Source organism: Dipteris shenzhenensis, chromosome 6 (genome assembly GCF_047967505.1).
Source record: "Dipteris shenzhenensis isolate YYH24624 ecotype China chromosome 6, Dip_SZ_1.0, whole genome shotgun sequence".
Taxonomy (NCBI): Eukaryota; Viridiplantae; Streptophyta; class Polypodiopsida; order Gleicheniales; family Dipteridaceae; genus Dipteris; species Dipteris shenzhenensis.
This window is the reverse complement of record NC_141601.1, coordinates 13,544,826-13,562,187: the sequence shown is the minus strand read 5'-3', so window position 1 is coordinate 13,562,187 and position 17,362 is coordinate 13,544,826. Positions and strand designations below refer to the sequence as shown.

At 39.3% G+C, this 17,362-nt stretch overlaps 1 protein-coding gene across 1 annotated transcript; it reads left to right on the top strand.

Annotated features, from left to right (window-relative positions):
* The first annotated feature begins 7,179 nt into the window (after window positions 1-7,179).
* Window positions 7,180-8,801, top strand: LOC147900814 ((R)-mandelonitrile beta-glucosyltransferase-like). The gene is made up of 2 exons (XM_087375761.1): window positions 7,180-7,684; window positions 7,822-8,801. Exons 1-2 carry the CDS (start codon window positions 7,198-7,200, stop codon window positions 8,799-8,801), a joined length of 1,467 nt encoding a protein of 488 aa, XP_087231887.1. The 5' UTR covers window positions 7,180-7,197.
* The last annotated feature ends 8,561 nt before the right edge of the window (window positions 8,802-17,362 follow it).

Sequence of the window (17,362 nt, the reverse complement as noted above, 5' to 3'; positions counted from 1 at the left end):
CTACACTCAACTTTACATATTCCTATCAACCAAAGAGAAAAGTCACAGATACCAGATGAATGATTAGATGCACTCAAAAAAGCATACTCCGAACTACAAGCAATAGTTGTAGACGAAATATCCCTAATAAGAGTGTGAATGCTTACAACACTAGCTGATAAGCATTTATGTGCAATTAAACACGCTCGACATCTGCCATTTGGTGGAGTGCATGTTTTCTTCTTTGGTTACTTATATTAAATCCCGCCCATATGTGACAGGTGGATATTCACACAAGAAGGTATACTGCCTGCAAACATCTGGACATATAATTTCAAGTACAACAAACTCTCACAGGTTATGCAGCAAACTGACATTGAGTTCGTGAACATTCTAAACAAATTTAGGAAAAACAAACAAACACACAAAGAAATTAATATGATAAACAAAACATGTTTCCGTGAACCTCCAGATGACTTGACAATACCACGCTTATTCTACAGTCACTCAAAAGGCTACAAACCAACACAATAACATCGTCTTCCAAAAAACCCAAGGTGAAATTCACATCTTCAAAGCAAAAGACTTTTACAATGAACATTTAAAAACAAGCGTAATGTTACCAAATAATCCAAACAAAATAGCTGGTTTACATACAACACTAGAGTTAAAGCCATCAATGTTAGTACAACTATGTGCAGGAAGTTACGACACAACAAATGGACTAGTTAACAAAGCAAACGGTTACTTTCGTGCATTAACAAAAATGAATACAAACAATCCAATTATTTGTATACAATCCTTCAACCATGCGTATGTGCACAAACACAAGCTCGATATGCAAGCTTATATATAGATGGCATACAAAACAATTGGACATGCATCTTCCCTATCTCAAAAGAAATACAAATAGGACACCACAACACAAATACAGTAATCAGAAAACAGTTTCGAATACAAAGAGTTGCAGCTCGTACAATACATCGATTGCAAGGTTTAACTCTAGAACAGGTAGCTTTCTGCCCAACAAACGTTACTAAGGATGGACTAACATACACCGCACTATCACGTATAAGATCAAAGGAACACTTATACCTACTATCACCCACTGACAGATTTAAATTTTCATGTGGACAACACCATCAAAGAAGAAACTAAATGACTATTAACAGAATCCCCATGGCTATTTTTAATGTTACAAATACAAGACTTCAAAGCAGGTCACCACAATATATTGACATTAAACACTCGCTCTTTATCAGCACATGCAGACGATCTAAAAGCACATTACTTTATGAAATATAGTCATGCCATTTTTTTAACAGAAGTCAACACGCCTCATTTAACAACATACTTCACCACAGCAACAACAAATACAAATCCATCATAGCTCCTAGTATACACTCAACAACACTTCTGTATGATAGTCAATATAGTTTAAAAGAAACACTCGTAGAAACAACAACCGATTATGACATAATATCACAAAAAGTAAAGAACAAAAAATGTTGCAATCATTAATCACAACAAGACAAAGCACCTACAAACACACTTCCTTAACTTTTAAAAAAACTTATGGGCACATCTATTTGCACGTCTATGGGTGCGTCTACAAACCCGCGTCTATATAATAGACAGATGCACCTATAGACATGCAAATCAATGCCCTCCTAGAAATTTAAAAAAAATAGACAGACGCGTATGTAGACGCATCTATAAACATGCAAATAGACACTTTGCTAGAAATTTTAGAGATGTGTATATAAATGCGTTTATAGATGCGCTTATAGATGCTCTATAGAATCTTTTTTTTAAATAAAAAATGAATTTTGTGTGGTTGAACAGAATGCTGTGTATGTTGTGTATGCTATGTAGTTACAAGAATCCCATTTCCACATTGTGCAATTCAATTCTTATAGCCAACCGCATTTTAATTAGCACGATTGCAAGCATGTCTATAGTCGACGATTACAATTCCAAATAAAACATTACAACTCCAAAAGCATTCATTGATAGAACGTTGCACAAGGAAATTGAAAGCCAAAAATATAAAAGGAGTGTATAATAATTCATAGCTCAAAAAGTGCTTGTATGTACATATAGCACGAAGCCAAGCCATGTCCTGTGGCTTCAAGTATAAAAAATAAGAGGAGTGTATATACAAGAGAGGCACGAAGCCAAGCCAGTGGCTTTAAGTATAAAAAAGATTAGCTAGCACTACTTCTACAACTAATCTAAGTTCTCCGCATCCTCACTCCCTTGTTCGCCCCCTTCGTTGCTCCTTTCTTCTTCATTTTCTCCCTCTTGATCAGCCACAACGTCCTGTAAACCAGGAACAAAATGTATCACTATATGAAAAATCAAATATTTACTTACAGTATTGACATTATTTAATTACTTTTAAATACCTGGGGGGGTGCTCCAATAGCCCGGATATACTGCTCCTTAGTAATTAACCCGTCATCATAGAAGTGCCTCCATGTATCTCCTCTGTGATGGTGGTGGTGGTAGGCTGTCTCGATAGGAGTAGGGTACCTACCCACAATATAGAGCTGCAAGATGACACAATTTGCAGAGGGGTTAGTACAAAGAAACAACCTCCTAATAAACTACATAAACAATATAATTTGAGATCGATACTTACAAATTGAGCCTTCCATGATTCAACAGCCCCTACTTCAAAATGCACGGTTCCATATTGCTCCATTTGGATCCTTCGTGCCTCCACATGCTGCAGACTGGGGTCCGCCTTTGCTGGCTTAATTGCTTTCTTCTACTCACGCTAGTGGGTGGTGTGGGGTTGGCCCCTTGGTGGTTGACCTCCTTGATCCTAGCAATCTCAGCTAGTGCCTGCCTCTTAAGCGAAGATCTTTTGTTGCTAAGTGTCATAACAATCTTTCACTTGGCCCATTTATCTGTGAATTGAACATTGGGGGGATTGGGATACCTAGAGCGAACAGCAGCGAGGGTCTCATCAGCTAACTTTTTTGGATGGTCTTTGTAGTGAATAAAGAAATCTTTGTAGTTGTCAGCATCTACAGAGCGCATGGAGGCCATGATGTCCTTCCCCCGTGCATCCATCAAGATGCCTCTTGTTTGAGTGATGTCATAGTAAATCGTACCATCACCCTCTAGCACGTCTGCACATCTAAATCATCCCCGTCCCCACCACTACCCCCCCAAAGTAGGCTGCCATGCATCCCCCACGGCTCTCCCTACTACTATGCCTATTGCCCTCTTGTGTTAAGCTAGTACGCTAGCCACTCAGAGCTGGAGAAGCGACTCGGCTGCATGGGAGTACCCTGGCCACTCATAGCTGGAGAAGCGACTCTCGATGGCACAGGAGTATGCCGATGGCTCTGCGAGGCAGAAGGACCTCCTAACCATAGGGGGGGAGAAGGGGCTCAACTCTGTATGTCTCGACTCTGGTGGAGTAATCTCAGCTCGTGTGGGATTGGGGTGGTTTGGAGTTTGTAGTACCCGTCATGTATGTGTATAGCTACGTAGGAGTGGGAGGGTGCCCCAAAATGTTATATAACTCCCGAAAGATGGCACCCCAAAGATCAGGTGAGGCTGAAGATCCTAGCCACATTATGAACTAGTGAAGAAAAGAAAAGAAGAAGATTACCATCGAGCATGCCCTTGTCACGAGATGCAAAAGAAAAAATAGAGTGACAACCTAACATTGAGCAAGCATTTTACGAATTCTTTGAATTAGAGTGACAGAAGTCTGTATCTGCTTGCTTAATGTCAGGCTATTGAAGCTTCACATGGGAAAAGAGAGGAAAAGAGAGGAGAAAAAAGAAAGGAGATAAGAGAGAAAAGAGAGGAGGGACAGAGAGGAAAAGAGAGAAGAGACGAAAAAAGAAGGAAAGAGGGGAGATAAGAGAGGAAAAGAGAGGAAAAGAGAGGAGAAAAAAGAAAGAAGATAAGAGAGAAAAGGAGAGGAGAAAAGAGAAGAAAAGAGAGGAGAAAGGAGAGAAAAAGAGAACGCAATCCCTTATTTTTTCACGAATGCAATCCCTTTCTTCAATCATGCTTTCCCTTTCCATCATTCATGCAATCCCTTTCTTCAATCATGCAATCCCTTTCTATCATTCATGCAATCCCTTTCTTCATTCATGCAATCACTTATTTCCATCATTCAATATGCAATCCTTTTCTTGGAAGTGGAAGTGGAAGGGGAAGGGGAAGGGGAAGGAAACGAGAAGGAAAAGAAAGGGGAAATAGAAGGAAAACACAACAAAGACTATCGGAGCGCATCTAACAATGTGTCTATAGGTGCAGCTCTCTATTTTCCCAAAAGATAGACACATCTATAGACGCACTGTTAGATGCATCTATAGACACCCTCCGACAGAATCCTTTTTCTAAGAACTTAAAAAGGACATGCGCTCGACCACACTAGTACAAAAAACATCCATTTGACCTGCATACGACAAAGGATGAATCCAAAGAGAGCAACTTCCAAAGAAGATCAACCGTCAAGAGAATTACCTTGGATAGAGCTATGGAAGCTTCTTGTCCTTCTTCAAAGTTGCTTCTCTTTCTTTTCTTCCTTGTTCACCCTCTGCTTCTCTTTCTTCTTCTCCTTGTTCACCCTCTGCTTCTCTTTCTTCTCTTCCTTGTTCACCCTCTACTTGGGGATGATTATGTAAGCCATGTGTCTATTAATAGAAAAGCAAGCCGCGCAATGCTAAAAGTATGTGAAGGAAACCAAGCACGCTAAAAGTAGGTTCGAAAATCAGCTCCGCAGTCTGCGCGTCTATCTACGCATCTAAAAGCACATCTATCTGCATGCCTATCAACACATCTAAAGTACGCTTTAGACGCGCCCATAGATGCACTCCACAGTACAGACATGCTTTTAGACACTCCACAAAGTTTGGACATTTACAACTCATCCACGAACAAATTTTTTGGGTTGTTTATATGTAGGATGTCTTCATCTTCAACAAGTAGCTCTAATGAGGATGAATCCCTCTGTATCCACTATCGCGAAATGTGGTTGGAGCAAAAAATCAAATGTATGTGTGATCGATGTCAAGGAAACATGTATCGTGCATGCAGAATTACACTCAATCACGTCTCAAAGTATGGAGAATGGGATGCGACCGTTAACATGGTAAGTGTTAGAGTTAAGGTTGATTGAGATACATATGGGTTTTCATGTGTTTGAGTTATGATCCCGTTTTAATTTGATACAGGATGCAATGCCACACCTGCATATGTTGCCCGATGCTTGTTGTGAGGAGGCGAAGCATCGACGATATGAGGTGGGATCTTCAAGAGGGACCGTTACGGATGCATGGAGTGATGGTGATAGTAGCCCTCCACCGTTACCTCATGAGGCTGTGAAGGAGGAGGTGTTTGATGATATGGTGTGGGATTTATGTGTCCATCAATCCTCAGGTAGGGATGATAGCATGGAGCAGGACGATCTTTTTACCGTAGCATCAACGAGCCACTGTTTGAGGGGTGCACATTCTCTGTTCTACGTGCCTCCCTTGAGTTACTAAACTTGCAGACCATGTATGGATGGAGCAATGCAAGTTTGAATGCATTACTCAAGTAAGCTTTAAAGTCTATTTTGCAAACATGGTGAATTATTGTAGTGGGTCAATTACGCGAATGCTTTTTCTCATCTATGGTCTTCACGTGCAGGCTATTGTGTAAAATGCTTCCAAGGGAGAATAAATTACCGACCTCAAGAGATATGGCAAGGCAACATGTGACCTCTCTTAGAGGATTAGATTACAGCCGCATCCATGCATGCGTCAACGATTGCATCCTTTTTCGTGAACCACATAAGGATGCAAGAGAGTGTCCTACTTGTGGAGAGGCAAGATATAGAGTAGATCTCAAAACTTTGGATGTGCCTCATAAGGTTATGCGACATTTTCCCATAATCCCTCGCATCCAACATATGTTCAAGTGCAAATCCATTGCAGAGCTCATGTCATGGCATTCCTCCCATCGATTAACCGATGGCAAGTGGAGAACTCCCACAGACACTCCTACATGGAAGCAAATATAAGACATGGCCAAGCTTCAAGGAAGATTAACCTAGGAGCTTGAGACTTGGATTGGGTATGGACGGTTGCAAAAAAGGAGACACTCTTTAAAATTTTATAAAAACTTCACTTCTATTCTTTCCTCTAGGGGCACTGCTCTCGGCACCTCGTGCCCTTGTTAATTATGGTTAATTTCTAAGAGCATGAGAGACATTTACTCACGATGTAAATTTATTCCATGTGTATTATATAATTATAGGGATGCCTAATGGTGTGGCTCTTTCGAAATATCAAATGTGGTGATGAAAATATAATTATTATAATAATTTGGATTGTTGAGAATGAAACAAAGTGAGAGGCAAGAAAGAGCATTAAAAAAAACATTTAAAGCAAAAAGTGTTCTTTTTTGTTGCAAAAAAAAACACATTAAAAGTATCCGCGTAATATCCAAAATGCAACATGTACAAAAAACATGCAAATGTAAGTGAATTTTAGTATTAAAAATTTAAAATAAATGCAACGACAAAGGATTTGAAGCCAAATCTTCAAGCATCTAGGCAATATTGACTACGATGCAATTTGCACACAAAAAAATGATTTGGAGCCAAATATTCCATTGATTTTTGGTGACATGTTGTACATACCTAATGATCACCAAACTTGGGCTTTTTCCCGTACATCAAGGGCCCGCGGGAGGCCATGAAAATGACAGGAGAACTTACCTCAGCAATCTTCCAAACTGACGCAGATAGGAGAACGTACCTCTAGTAGCCAACGCAGCAATAGGAGAACCCTGACGCTGATGTAGACGCTAGAGAGCAGGGATGAAGTCTTCCTTGAAGGAAGATCCAAAGATCGGATGGCTGGAATTTATTTCCAGCTGACCGTGGACCTTGACGCTTTCAACAAATTCATGTTTCTTAAAAATTCTTGTTTTCACAAATTCATGCCATGCATGTTTGTTTCAAAATTCCTCTTTTTTAGACCCCAAATACGGTCTTACCTCCTTTTTCTTGTAGCCTTTACAACAAGCCGGCATTTTATTTTATTTTGTTCTTTTGAAAAGATGTGGACAAGGAGGTTCTCATGTGTTTTTCTAGGTTGAGCATTGATCTCTCCGACCTTCATTCATCTTCTCCGACCTTAACAAACGGAACAAGCTCTCTCCATCTGTTTCTGCATTCCGACCTCCTCAATTTCCAACATGGCCATGCCTCATGCAGTTTTGTTTCCTTACCCTACACAAGGCCACATCAATCCAATGACCCAATTGTCTCTACTGCTCGTTGAGAAAGGCTTCTTCATCACTTTCATCCACACAGAATACAACCATGCCCGTCTGCTCCAAAACGGCTCCTCCGATGAAGTGATGTCTCGGCCCAACCTTCGGTTTGTAGCGATCCCAGATGGCTTGCCAGCAGAACATAGGCGCATCAATCAAGACGTTGTGGAGTTCATGGAAGCCATCGAGATGCTCAAGGCACCATTGGACAGGTTGATCAAGGACATCGTATCAGATTGCTCCCACCCTGTGACCTGTATTGTATCCGATTCTCTGTGTGGATGGGTGCAGGATATAGCTGACGCGGTGAAGCTCCCAAGGGTGGTGCTCTGGACCACTCCCGTTCATGCGAGTCTAGCTTACTGTGCTCAGTCTCTTTTGATTAAGGAAGGGATTATACCTTTCACAGGTATGCCTTAACGACGACCGTGCAAGTTCTTCCTTCCGAGTTCGCCTTGTTATTCCGTCCGCCCAATATTTGCTGACTTTAAATTGCCCTTTAGCTTCCCATTTCTGAAAATACTGTACCTTTTTGCTGTTTGGTAGGCAAGGAACGTGGATCCACACTGGTTACATGCATCCCCGGTATCCAACCTTTCCGTGCGTCAGAGCTCATCTCGTTTTTTGAGACCGAACAAGGCTTGACGGACTTTTTCTTCCAGTGGTGCTTGACTCATTTTAGTGAACGTCCACGAGAAGCAACGTGGAATCTGGGCAATAATATTTACGAGCTGGAGAGACAAGCAGTAGATGCATTCCAACAGCAAGTGCAGCAATTCCTTCCGGTCGGACCGTTGCTGCCTTCCTCATTTTTCACCGATGAATTTACAGTGCTCACGTCCGGGACGAGCTTATGGCCCGAAGAAGGCACCTGCAAAGAGTGGCTGGACAGGCAGGAACCGGGGTCGGTTCTGTACATCTCATTCGGCAGCATTGTGAACATGCCATTGAAGCAAGTAGAGGAATTGGAGATAGGGCTGGAGGCGAGCGGGCAGGCATATCTATGGGTTCGACGGAGCGAAGCGGGGCGGGAGAGGAGGGCGAGGAAAGCGGGGCTGGGATTCGTAGTATCATGGGCACCGCAATTGTTTGTACTAAGGCATAAAAGTGTTGGGGGGTTCATGACACACTGCGGGTGGAATTCCATAATGGAGGGAATGTGCGCCGGGGTACCCATTCTTGCATGGCCAGGGGGTTTCGCAGAGCAGATGATGAATGTGAGGTATGTGGTGGAAGAGTGGGGGGTGGGCATGACCTTCCATCAAGAGGAGCAACTCCAAGATGAGAGGATCAAAGTGATTCACAGAAAGGACATCGAAAGCGCCATTAGAGGTCTCATGATTGGCCCCCAAAGAGATGCCCTCAGAGACCAAAGTGCCCGCGTTCGAGCCCTTGCCTCATTTGCCATATCCTCGGGAGGTTCTTCCAAGAAAAACCTTGACTTCTTTGTTCATAGCATGACCCTCCTCGCCCAACACCACCCATCTCGCTCGTTAAACACTCAGCTAGGCGAAAAATGCATCTAAGCCCATTAGATCATTGCCTTTTTCATAATGGTAATTTCAAGAGGAGTTCCGAGTATGGTAAATATCACATAGCATGTCTCCATGAAACCTATAATCTGACATGTCATGTGATTATGGCAACCTCTCAGAGCATTAGATGATTGAAAATCTCCGAAATTCAACTTTCACGTCATGGGTACAAACAGCTCAAGTAATCCACCGCTCACCAATTTGCCCTTGGAGAAAAGATCCTTCTCCCTACTCCTTGGTCACGGCTCCCCACTTCGTCCCAATATAACACTACTCCTTACTGGCTTTCCTTGGGACGTGGCATCCCGTCTTTCTTTCTAGGAATCATATGTCTTCATCTTAAGATCAAGAATGCATTTTGTCGCAATTTATTTCATACCATTTTAATTTCTTTCCAAGAAATGTAATATATGTTTGTGATATTCAATAATAAAGTGTTGGCCAGGATGTTGCTAATTTTGATCAATATTAAGTTTTACCATGCATGCTAAATTGCCATGATTTGTGTCGGGTTTGTGTCCCATCACCAATGGAAGGTGGATGTTTCACACCAAGTGCACATGCAGTTGAAGTTAATATAAAGGATGTCTTACTAGTGCTTTGAACTTTATTTCTTATTTATTTGTTTAAAACATTATGAGCTACATTTCTATGTGATGCATGATTGGCTAGCTACTTTTGAGATGGAGGTGAGAGTAAACTTAATTCATAGATTCACTTTTCTCTCGATAATCAAACGATGCACCAATCATGTTTGTGAGTACATGATTGCTTCAAGATGGGTGAATATTGCTTCAAGATTGATATTAATGTCCTCTCGCTTTTTGCAAAACAAACTCCCAACTTCATCTTTCTAAAATAGATTGTCTTGCTTTCTAGGAAAGATATGGCTTCACGTCAACATCAAAATAACGCATTTCACCCCAATTTTATCTGATATTATCTTTCCTTTTCTTTCCAAGCAATATTTTATTGGCTTCTTAAATCAATAATAAAGTGTTGGTCATTATAAGTCCATAGGATGCAACTTAGTTTGTCATGATTTGTGTTCCCTCACCAATGGAACTTGGATGTTTCACACAAGACATGTGCTTTCATTTGATGAACTATTATGAAGAAGTTTGTATTAGTGGGCAACATCATAATGGGATGAAGCCAATTTCTTCAAACTTCAAAAAATATATTGCATATTGGACAACTTTCTTGATTCGTGACATGCATTTGACAAACTATGAGAGAAGAAAGCAAGTGCTTTCATACAGATAAGACAAGAAAATGAAGTGCACAATTATACAACAACATGGAAGTAGGAAGAATATTAAGAGGATGAGAGAAAGTAAGAACTTTGGCACTAAGGTGAAAGGTTTGAAATTAAGTGATTTTGGATAGGATTGATATAATTCGCCACACATGTATGACAAGAGGCAAGCTGGTGTGGATTAGACACAGCCTACATAATCATAGTGGGAATGAAAAAACAACCTCTTCGCATCCAAAAGTACCAAACAACCAAAAATACAACGAACATAAGCCACACGTATGACTAGAGGCTAAGCTGGTGTGGATTAGACATAGCTTACATAATCATAGCAGGAATGAAATAACAACCTCTTCGCATCCGGAAGTACCAAACAACTGGGAAGACGAGCATCCAAAATTACAAAGAACATCTAGAAGTAGCTGAGAAAATGGGCATCCCATGGTGATCACGTCCAAAGGAGTACTCAATAGGAATCCATATGTACCATGTCCAAACGAGTACTTAATAAATAATCCATGTGTACATATGTGCCATGTCCAAATGAGCACTCAAGAAGCAATCATGTATTGTCACCTTAAATATCTTGAACCTTGCCACATCCAAACAAGTACGCAATAAGTCACAACTAGTACTCAATAAGTAATCCATATGTGTTCATTGTGAAAGCCATATAAGTATGTTGCACATCCAAATGAGTACTCGATAAGTCATCCACATCGTGAAATCCATATAAGTATGTGTCATGTTCAAATGAGTACTCGATAAGTAATCCATATGTGCCATGTCCAAACAATTACTCAATAAGTAATCCATATGTGTTCATCTCAAAGACATTGAACCTTGCCACGTCCAAATGAGTATGCAATATGACCATGTCCAAATGAGTATTTAACAATAAGTAATCCATATGTGTTCATCCTGAAAGCGAGACAAATATGTGTCTCATCCAAACAAGGACTTAGTAATAATCCATGTGCCACGTCCAAACCAGTACTCAAGTAGTTAGTCATATGCCATCTCTAGACGAGTGCTCAAGTAGTTAGCCATATGTGTTCATAAATATTGTCACCTAAAAGACGTTGAACCTTGCCACATCCAAACAAGTATGCAATGAGTAATCCATAAGTGCCACAACCAAACAAGTACTTAATAAGTCAGCCATATGTGTTCATCGTGAAAGACCTATAAGTGTACCTTACCACATAAAGGGTGGAATTAAAAAGGCAAAATACAAGTATGCCTTGATTGAAGATATAAGGTGAACCACTAACTAAATGTTGAGAGAGCAGTAGAAGAGACGATAGACACACCAAATAGACTCCCAAAGACTGATTCATATTGATCACAAGCTACACATATATAGTTGAGACCTAGTTCAAGTTAGAGCGAGCTATATATAGGTCTAACACCCCCACTCAAAAAAAGGTCTCTAGCTACGGATGAAAAAACCCTTGGGGAGCACAAGGGAAAAACTCGAGCTGCTATATACAAGTATACAAGTTGATCATAGAGTTAAAGTGATGCATTTGTACAATTATTTACAAGTATGTAATGCTGATTGCCAACAATGCAAATGTGCATCTACATACAAATGTTAAAAGTCACACATAGGTGTGTTAATCTTGGAAGAGAGAAGCTACAAGAACTCTAAGTGTTCTGATCGTAGCACTCTGAAGCATGCCTCACTAAGTCCTTTATTGAGAATATCTGCAAAAGCATCTAAGAAGTGGGACAATGTTCAATCATTATCATCCTTTTCTTCACTTCATGTCTGACATAATGATAATGAACAGTAATATGCTTGGATTTGTTATGCTGAACATATTAGCATTTAACCAGACTAATGGCACTTTGATTATCACATCTGAGAGGACTACTGGATGAGAGAGGATGTCCAATATCTGTAAGCAATTGGTGCAGCAAAACCAATTCTCGAGTTGCTAGAGAGGTTGCTACATACTCAGATTATGTGGTGGAAAAAGCAACACAACGTTGCTTCTTACTTGCCCAAGAGACCAAGCAACCATTGATAAAGAAGCAATTACCGCTTATAGACGGCATAGAGAAGTGAGAGCTCTGCATTTGTATATCCCAAAAAATCAAGAGACACCACAAAAGATGATTCTGTATGAGGTAGATAAGCTAATCCAAAGTTGGAAGTGTCTTTCAAATACTTTAGAGCATGTTTTGTTGCAAATCAATGTTACATTGAGGGAGCAGCCGGATATTGACCTAGAAAATTGGCAGTAAAAAGAATATTTGGTCGAGTATTCAACCCAATAAACTGTAGGCAAACAATAAGATTGGCATAGGTTTGATGTGAAACCACAACATCATGAGTCGATTGAGTATTTTTGATAGAGCTCACAAGACAAGGAAGAGTGGTCACAGAGTGAACATTCATCAAGCCAAACTTTTGAACTGCATCTTGAATAAATTTTGTTTGTTGAAGTAGCAGAATTCCCTTGTGACAATATAGTTGAACTTGAATACCAAGACATGAATGAATGCCACCAAGAGCAACCATATCAAATGCTGAGGATAAAATTTTATTGACATGTTGTAGGAAACCAAGATTGTTGTAAACAAATATGGTATCATCCACATAAAGCGCAAGGATGACTAAAACAACACCATCACATTTTGACATATAAGTTGGGGTCAGAGAAACAAGAGTTGAAACCTTGAGATGTGAGAAATTGATCAACTAACACACTATTCAAAATTTTTGGACTTTCTCTCCTACTTTGGACTTTTTTTTGGAGCATATCCTCTCCACTCAACTTCACTTAGTGAGCTCAAAAATTGGGTTTTCAATGAAGCTATAATTCCCAAACTTGTGCATGGTGTCCCCATCCAATAACTATAATAATAATAATAATAGTCTCCTAACTTTAGTTCAATTTTAACACTATGCTGATAAAGTGAAAATATGACACCATATGAAAAGAGTTTGTTGAATTCAACATATGAGTGGTGTATAGATACACCATTTGTATGGAAAAAAGCATACAAAACATTATCTTATGCATCTAAATCTCGTTCAGAGTCATCAAATTCATGTAATGTATTTGCGCTTGATGGATCAAGTCTTTCCAAATGATGTTTAATATGGACACAACTTGGATCAGGGATTGCGATACATTTTTCAACATTGTAACCATGCTTCTATTTAAAATTTCGTGTCCTCAATTTCGAGCAATGAATAATGCTACTAACTTCCACCTCTGTTAATCCCTCATTATTTGGAACCCATTCATGTTTCTTTTGCAAGCATCCCTCATAGAGTTGTTTTATTGTATATCTTCTTGGGAGATTTTTCAATGGCTTTGGTTCATACCATAAAGCTGTGAATGTTATAGGAGTTCCCTTGTCATCCCTTTCTACCTTAACAACCTTTGCAACCCAAATTGGGCCACCTTGGTCATCCAACTCTGAACTTGGATCAGATGCCCAAACTGCAACAAATACACCCTCTTCAATCTCAGTAGATGGTATAAACTCTGGTAAGGGTTTGTCTCCCTTCCTACCACAATATTTTCGAGGTAAAAGGCATTCCTCTGCTTCCTCCATATCTACTAACATATTTATATCCAAAGGAAAACTTGGTGACCTAGCTTGTTCTGGCCAAAAGGATTCACAGTATTCAATGCTCATTAAGTTTTCTTGTCTTTCTAAAGATTGGATAAGTCATGCTTCAGTTGATTTAATTGTCTCCAAATTCTTAGTTGATTGCTTAGGATATATACTTTGAAGATGTTTAGTAAAGGCTTTCAAGCCTTTCATTTCATCTATGTCAAGTGATTTGTTTTTTGCAAGAACAAATCTAGTTTCCTCCAATGGAATTATTCGTTGTTGTAATAAAGCATATGACTCACTCCATAAATGATCTCCATCTACTAAGTAGTGCTTCCATTGCATCACAGGAATATTGTTATGCATGTGAAACCAAAAGTAGTGTGGATTTGTGTGTCCTATTAGGGCATCATCTCCTGCTTGTAAATGTGGCTCTATGAATGCTCTCCAATCTACCATCCTCTCTAAGATAGCCACTTCTTATTCTTCCTTGCAAGACCCTCCAATTTTTTTCCCAATTCTAAATAGCATATTCTCCATTGTCAAAACATCCATTGACTTCAACTCACCAGAGATAACACTGAAGATATGATCTATGTCTTCATGTGTATGACCGATAAGAAGAAAGCCAACTTCCACTTCATCAAATATTTTCAAACCAACCAACATAGAGCATAAAGCAAATATATATTTATTCTTTTTCTCTCTCCAAAAATTATCAACTTGTATTCGCAATGTATTAGGTAAACATCTGCGAGCATCTTTGACCTTTCTTATTGCTTTCATGATTGATGTAACAACCTGGTTACTTTTATGGTCATGCAAATTATCAATCCATACATCACAAAAGATTTGGTATCCATGTACTAATACTCCACACAAGTGTGTTTTTAGTCCATGTTTGCACTCCAATGCCAATGGCATATGTCTATATCATGGCAAAGTTGTACTCTGGTCCATGCCATCAATGCTTCCTCTCTCCAAGAAGCATACAACTTTTGAGCATCCTGCGCATGACGTAAATGGATTGATAGCCATTTAATATAACTTCCTCGCTGCTCTGCTCACATTTACTATGTTCAATGACATTTCTTAATTCATCACATGTCTTACATTTTGACATCCTTTGCTTTGAAGGTGTCTTGACATGGCAAAAATCTCGACGCCAAATTTTGTACAAGGTTGACCGTGAAATCATGCTCTCGTCTCTGTCTTATAAATTTTTATTGACAGTTTCTAGGACGGCCTTCTTTGTCATTCCCAAAGGAAGATGTTGTTGACATTCGACACATCCATCTAGCATTGTTTGTTGAAGATGAGGTTGTGGTAATGCATGGTCTTCGAGAACTTGCTTTAATGTTGCAGTTGCATTTATAGTGCTTCCATGGCATTTAAGCTTGTAGGTATTTCCATGAATTGTATGAACCACTTTTTCTTTCACCTCTGCCCAAATGGTCCAGTATGTGCCATGTGATAATCTAGCTAACCATTGATATGCTCGATTGCAAATGGGTCTCACATTAACCATGCGTTTAAATCTAGGTTTATAGTGTCTTGTGCTCAAATCTTGATAGGTGCCTTGCATTTCCCAAATGGACTTTACACAAGTCCAAATATTTTGAATAGTGTGTTAACTTTCATGTACTAAGAATGGGAAGCTTGTTTTAGACCATAAAGAGCATGATGAAGGCGACAAACAAGATCTTCTCTTTAAGATCTCATTAAGAAAAGAAGTTTTCACATGCATTTGATGAATCTCCAAACCAAAATGACATATGAAGTACAATCATTATCAAATAGAAACGGAAAGGTAGTAAGCAAGGGCTCTATATCCTCTGCATCCTCGGTAGACCATGTCCCTCCCATTACTACTCATTGAATATGTCATCTTGACTGATTATCACCTTCTTAGATGAGGGATCATAGAATTTATCACCTTTAGAATTAGGAGAATATCCAATGAATATGACCTTCAAGCTAGGAAGATCTAGCTTTTTTCATGTCTCTTTTGGTACATGATCTTAAGCAATGTAGCCAAATTTTAGAAAATGTGATACAGAAGGAGTCTTCCTTGTCCAAGCTATGATTGATATCTTAGCACCAAAAGGTACAGTTGTAGGAAGATGATTTTGCACAAAGATGGCTGTCCGGATTGCTTCTGCCCAAAAGCTCCGAGATAATTCAGAATGAAGGAGCTTACATCACATAGCATCAAGAGAAGTGTGACTTTTATGCTCTATAGAAAATACCTATAGAAAGACTTAGATGGAGGAAAAGGTCCACATACATCAGTGTGAATGAGATCCAATAAAGCATATGAATGAGTTGAAGTAGATACATGAAAGGGTTTTTGATGATGCTTGCCAAGAGCACAATATTCACAGAGGCCCATGTGAGGACAAGCTAGGAGATTCATACCATCCATAAGATCATGACGATTAATAGAAAGTAGCTTGGAAAAATCCGAATGAACAAAACGATGATGCCATAGCTTGCATTCCAAATCACCAAGGGCTGTTAACGACATTGGTAATATCATCATTTAAGGAAAGTTGAAAGAGGTTACCATGCCAACAAGGAGCAACTGCTATGGTATGTACATCTTTTTCAATCCAACAATGTGTGTGGTCAAAGCCAATAAAGAGAGAAAGATCAACAAGTAGTGCAAGAGAAACAAGATTTCTCTAAAGATCTGGAGCATGGAGAATGCCTCGAAAGACTCTTGTTGAAGAAAGATTGCCACGATATAAATCACCAACACCCATGACTTGACAAGAAGTGTCATCATCAAGATAAACCAATTTCTTGTGAGGAAGAGCATAATCATTATGTAACCATTGATATTGATATGTCATATTACCAGTAGCATCAGAATCACTTTAAAAGTGGAACCATCTCGAACAAACATGAAGTATCCTCCTAGGTGGGTCACTATGTATAAACCCTCTATTTCATGTGCGTTCAAGGCCTATTTTTAAAATCCCTAATCTATAGAATTTTTCATTAATAAAATGTGCCCCTTTCCTATACAAATCTATAAATTTTTTCCAAAACTAATTTAAATAGTCCTTCATGTATATTTATTTATGTAAATTTTAGAAATAAAAAATATCCTTCTGTTGAATTCACATGATAGGGTTACATATGATGAGTGACCCCCCCAAGAGTATCCTCTCTGGAGAGACATCAGAATAGAAATGATTTGCCTCTTGATGTTTATGGGCATCCTATTGTTGAGTAGTATATGCTTGATTACATTCGAGATCATAACGCCTCTTGAAACACCAAAAGGATGGACGATTTCCACCACAATATTCACAAGGAAAATTTTTGGATAAGCAGGGTTGCTTAGTGGTAACACCATGTTCCTCATCCTAGTGCCGAACCCAATAATCACAGATAAGATGACCATGCTTATCACAATAATCACAATGTTTCTCAAGATATTTGAGATGAGAGGAATTACCACCTCTATATGGATGACCACCACATCCATATTTGGAGAAAGGATGCTTGCGAGCAACACAAGTTGTCTCTAAATCTACATCATCCTTTGTTATCATGAGAGTTTCATGAGGGTCTTTAAGATGCTCCCATCATTGGGCGTACTCAATCAAAAAAATACATGTTTGATCAAAATCGATCTCATTTTTGTTAGAAAGGATGGTAATAATATTATCATATAATGGACCCTGGACTGTGTCGAGAAGATAGG